This window comes from Eimeria mitis, genomic scaffold (genome assembly GCF_000499745.2).
Source record: "Eimeria mitis Houghton genomic scaffold, Emh_scaff3381, whole genome shotgun sequence".
Lineage (NCBI taxonomy): Eukaryota > Apicomplexa > Conoidasida > Eucoccidiorida > Eimeriidae > Eimeria > Eimeria mitis.
Window position 1 is genome coordinate 1 of NW_013571721.1, and position 3,917 is coordinate 3,917.

At 55.0% G+C, this 3,917-nt stretch overlaps 1 protein-coding gene across 1 annotated transcript in view; it reads left to right on the plus strand.

Moving 5' to 3' along the window:
• Positions 1–3,193: 3,193 nt before the first annotated feature.
• Positions 3,194–3,917, plus strand: part of EMH_0065400 (uncharacterized protein) — a gene marked incomplete at both ends in the record, with an annotated part of 2,897 nt that continues 2,173 nt past the window's right edge. Inside the window, one exon of the mRNA XM_013498378.1 lies at positions 3,194–3,914. Coding sequence (XP_013353832.1) covers positions 3,194–3,914 — 721 coding nt within the window. The remainder of the gene's footprint in view (positions 3,915–3,917) is intronic.

The following is a 3,917-nucleotide window of genomic DNA, read 5'->3' on the forward strand; positions in this document are numbered from 1 at the left end:
CTGAGGTCGCGCGTACCTCCGAACAAAACTTCGGAATGTTTCGAGACTGAGTTCGATGCGGTGCATTGCGTTGGGTGGTAGATCGACTGGAGGGGCCGTGCTATATCTGATTGTTCACCCCTCAGCTGTGGCTAGTTCTGCTGTTCCTCGAGTTTTGGCTGGATCGAATCCCCCCAAAGGTTCGTTTTCGCAAGACCATCACGACAGAGTGCACGCGTTTATCAACGTCTCGGGTGGTGCACTGGCCTGCATCCAAGTCGTTCCTTTCTTCTTGAAACGCTCCTTCCACTCCTCTAACTGCAAACGATGTAAACGCTCATAGGAGCTATCGGTGGTGCGGTTTCGCATTGCTGTCGGGCAGATACGCTTTAATATTGCCTTCTGGATGCTGCATACTCCCCCTCCACTGAGTCACTCAAGGCATGCCAAAAGTGTTCTGTCGTGGTGAGCTGGAGGCGGACTTACCGGTTCGGCGATCAGGTTTTTTGGGCCCATCACTTGTCGGCCGGGTCATTCCCGCAATCGCTTAGCTGTTATCCATGGGGATTGGTTCAAATATTTTTTCTCGAGTTCCTTATCCGTTTTCATGTTCGTGCAGCCCCGAACCATGTGAAGGTTTTTGTTGCAAAATATGCAGATTTGTTGGTCAGTTAGTTCCCCAGGCATTCCGAGTTGCCGTCTGTTCTTCCTTCCTATACCTTGCTATTCGAGAATGGCATTCACAGCGACAATATCCAGAGGCACTATACTTGGGTAGCTTCCGAAGCATTCCTCTTCCTTATCAGATGTCGCGAAGAAAGCAGCTTTTTTCTCTCCTTGACGAGTAAATACAGAGTCACCTCGAATATTTCGATCATTTTACTTCTTAGTTCCCTCCAAACCCAGCCAGTTATGTGCTGTCGCTTTCTTGCTGGGAGTTCCGGTATGAACCGCCCAAACGAAAAAAGCCGATTCCACCGTTGGACTCCTAGTCATGAATGGCCGATACTTGTTGAACTTGCCCCCTGTCAACCGCTTCCCTTGCTTAAGTCTTCTTAATTCTGTCATAAGATGTGCGATTAAAGAGCTAGGGAAAAATCTACGTCTCAGTGAGTGCCGGGGAGCTTCTATATTCCAGATTTGCAACAGAACAGTGCTACTCTTCTTCGGATTCCGCCATATTCACCGTGCCTGCCATTCTAATGGGAAAGATGCCAATTGCAAGTGTAGCTCATCTGTTAGATCTCTTCAGGAGAGACAAAGTCCTCCACTTCCCGCCACATCGTGCCGCCGACACTGTTTTCTTGCGGGCAAACCAACTCCACGACTAATCAGTGCTAGTAGCCAGGCCGCTCAGCAGTGTGGTTGGAGTTCGCAGCTTCCGGCCCCGCCAAGCCTTGCGGTGCTACCAAGTCGGCTTGGTGAACTGCAATATAGTCAGCACTTACAAGAGAGTAGCTACCCCGAAGCAGCTGACCTCTCCATCAAACTCTCAGCCCCATGACCACTCCGGCACAAGCCCCTGGAGCTGGTACGGGGCGATGGGCCATCACAAGTTGCGATGCACCTTGGTGCAGTTCTTGCTGCAAGGGAGCACTACATGAAGGAATATCCCATCCTCCTCTTTGATGCACTAAATAACACTGTATACAGTTGTTAAACACTGAACTGCCCGCGAGTTGCCAACCTCAGACGAGTGGGAATGAACGTAGCAAGACCCCCAGCATTGCAGGAAGTCTATAGACGAACTAAACTTCTTATAGAGAGGGTTGTACTACAAGGATTCTTTAGGTTCCACGACGCACAGTGGCTAAGGCATCTAAGGTGCTCGCTAGTGCGCAGGCTGTAGTATAAGTACATTGACTGCAGTGTACGTACGCCACCTTACGTGCAGAAATACGAGCTACAGTATGCTTACACTGCAGTGTACTGGCACTGCAGTGTACACTGACTGCGGTTTCTATACATGCAGTGAATAGACAGTGGCGTCCGCCGAGGCCTTGCGCCCATGGCGTTGGCGTGCAGCAGCGCCCCCAGCAATTCATCAGCGATTCGGGGGCATTGTTCTTAGTAAAGAGATAATAAATTAAAAGCAAATGCGTTGAAATGACTCAAATGCTGCAGCGGTGCTGCAGGCGAGCAGCTGGTGTGCCTAGGATCACTGAGGCCCCGTGGCAGGAGCAGCTGNGCTGCAGCGGTGCTGCAGGCGAGCAGCTGGTGTGCCTAGGATCACTGAGGCCCCGTGGCAGGAGCAGCTGGGGTTGTGTGGTTCGTGTTGGTGTTGCATGGCCTCGACGATCAGAGGGCTTGTTTGCAAGTTTAGACCTTAAAGAATACATAAAACAAATAAATAAACAAAGAAATACAAATAAATGACAAAGAAAAAACAGCAGTTGCTCTGGTGGCTGCGGAGTTCAACAGTCAGTGCACGTGCTCCCAGGCCCTCCACCCGGCGTGACGGCCCACGGCTTCTCTTGACTCTGTTTTTGTTGTATAGATCTATAAATACCTTTTTCTGTGGTTTTTAAGTTTATTTCTACCTTTAATTTACTCAAACTGGACCCAGGACATCCCCTTTTTCCGGCTGTCTTGCAGCTCTGCCGGTGTCGGCTGCGCTCGCGGGTGGTGTGTCTCAGCTAGCCAGGCCCCGAGGCCTCTTTCTTTCTCCCCGCTACTGCGCCTAAATACGTTTAATTACAAAGGGGGTAAATGTTTCACACAAGCCAAGGCCCCTGAATATCTATGCAGCCGGATGCGCCTGGCCTCCTTGTCCTTAGCCCGGCTCGCGTGCTTAGGCGTGGTCCCTTGAGGCCTCGTTGGTTTTCTGCAGTATCTGCAGCAGCAGCAGCAGCAGCTGCTGCTGCTGCTGCTGCCATACTCTACCCGTTTCTTCCTCTTCTGGAGAACCCCGCGCGCCGCTCCTTCGAGCTGCAGCAACAGCTGCTGCAGGCCCCTATGCGCTACCCCACTCCCTCCCCCCCTATATCCTCACCACTGAGGTTTGAGTGTTGCTGCAGCAGACGCATGCAGCAGCACTTAAACCTCGGTTGCAGCAAAGGGCGGGGAAAGGGAGCCCAGAGGCAGCACAGCATCGCCGGCAGCAGCAGCTTGTGATGCAACTGCTGCACCAGCCACCCCAGTAGAAACAACAACAGCAGCAGCACCAACAGCAGCAGCAGCAGCAGCAACTCTGCAACGAAACACAGCCTCACGCATGGATTCATCAGGGGGGCCCCCCCCTCCCGACCAGGGCCCCTGGCCAGGCGATGCCCGAATGGCTGGCCTCAGGGAAACAGACCCAGCGGGGCCCTGTGCATCGCAGAGGCCCCATGGGGGGCCCCCCCTGCCTGCCCCTGTCTCTTACAGCACCTTAGGAGGGGCCCCCCAGCCTGTATTCCAGGGCGTTGTCCCCTCCGCTGTCTCTTGCTCTCCCCCCAAGCCGCTTGAGCAGCCCGCCATCGGCCAGGGGGCCCCCATGGGCCCCGTACCCCTACAGCCCGAGCCGAACGAGGGGGCCCCCGTCCCTCCCTGGTTGCTCTTGCCGCAGCGACACCCAGCTCAGCCCCAGCAACAACAGCAACAGCCACAGCAGCAGCAGCAGCAGCAGCAGCAGCAGCATCTGTACTACGAAGGCCAACAGGTGGTGCAGCAGCAGCTGCATCCGCAGCGTGCCCCTGTGATGCAGCAAGGGGGTGGGGGCCCCCACAGCGGAGAGGGGCCCCCTGCCCCTGTAAACATGGGGGAGCTGCCGCCGTGGCAGCCCCCTATGGACTGCTCAGCAGAACGTAGTGTTTCCTTTGCATGCGCCAGCCCCTGCATCCTGTCTACCCAGGCCGCGCCCCCCTATGCTGTCTCCCCGCTACCAGCTGGCCCCTTCGTGGGGGACCTCCCCCACATATCAACGCAGCAGCCGCACCTGCAGCAGTGGCAGCCAGCAG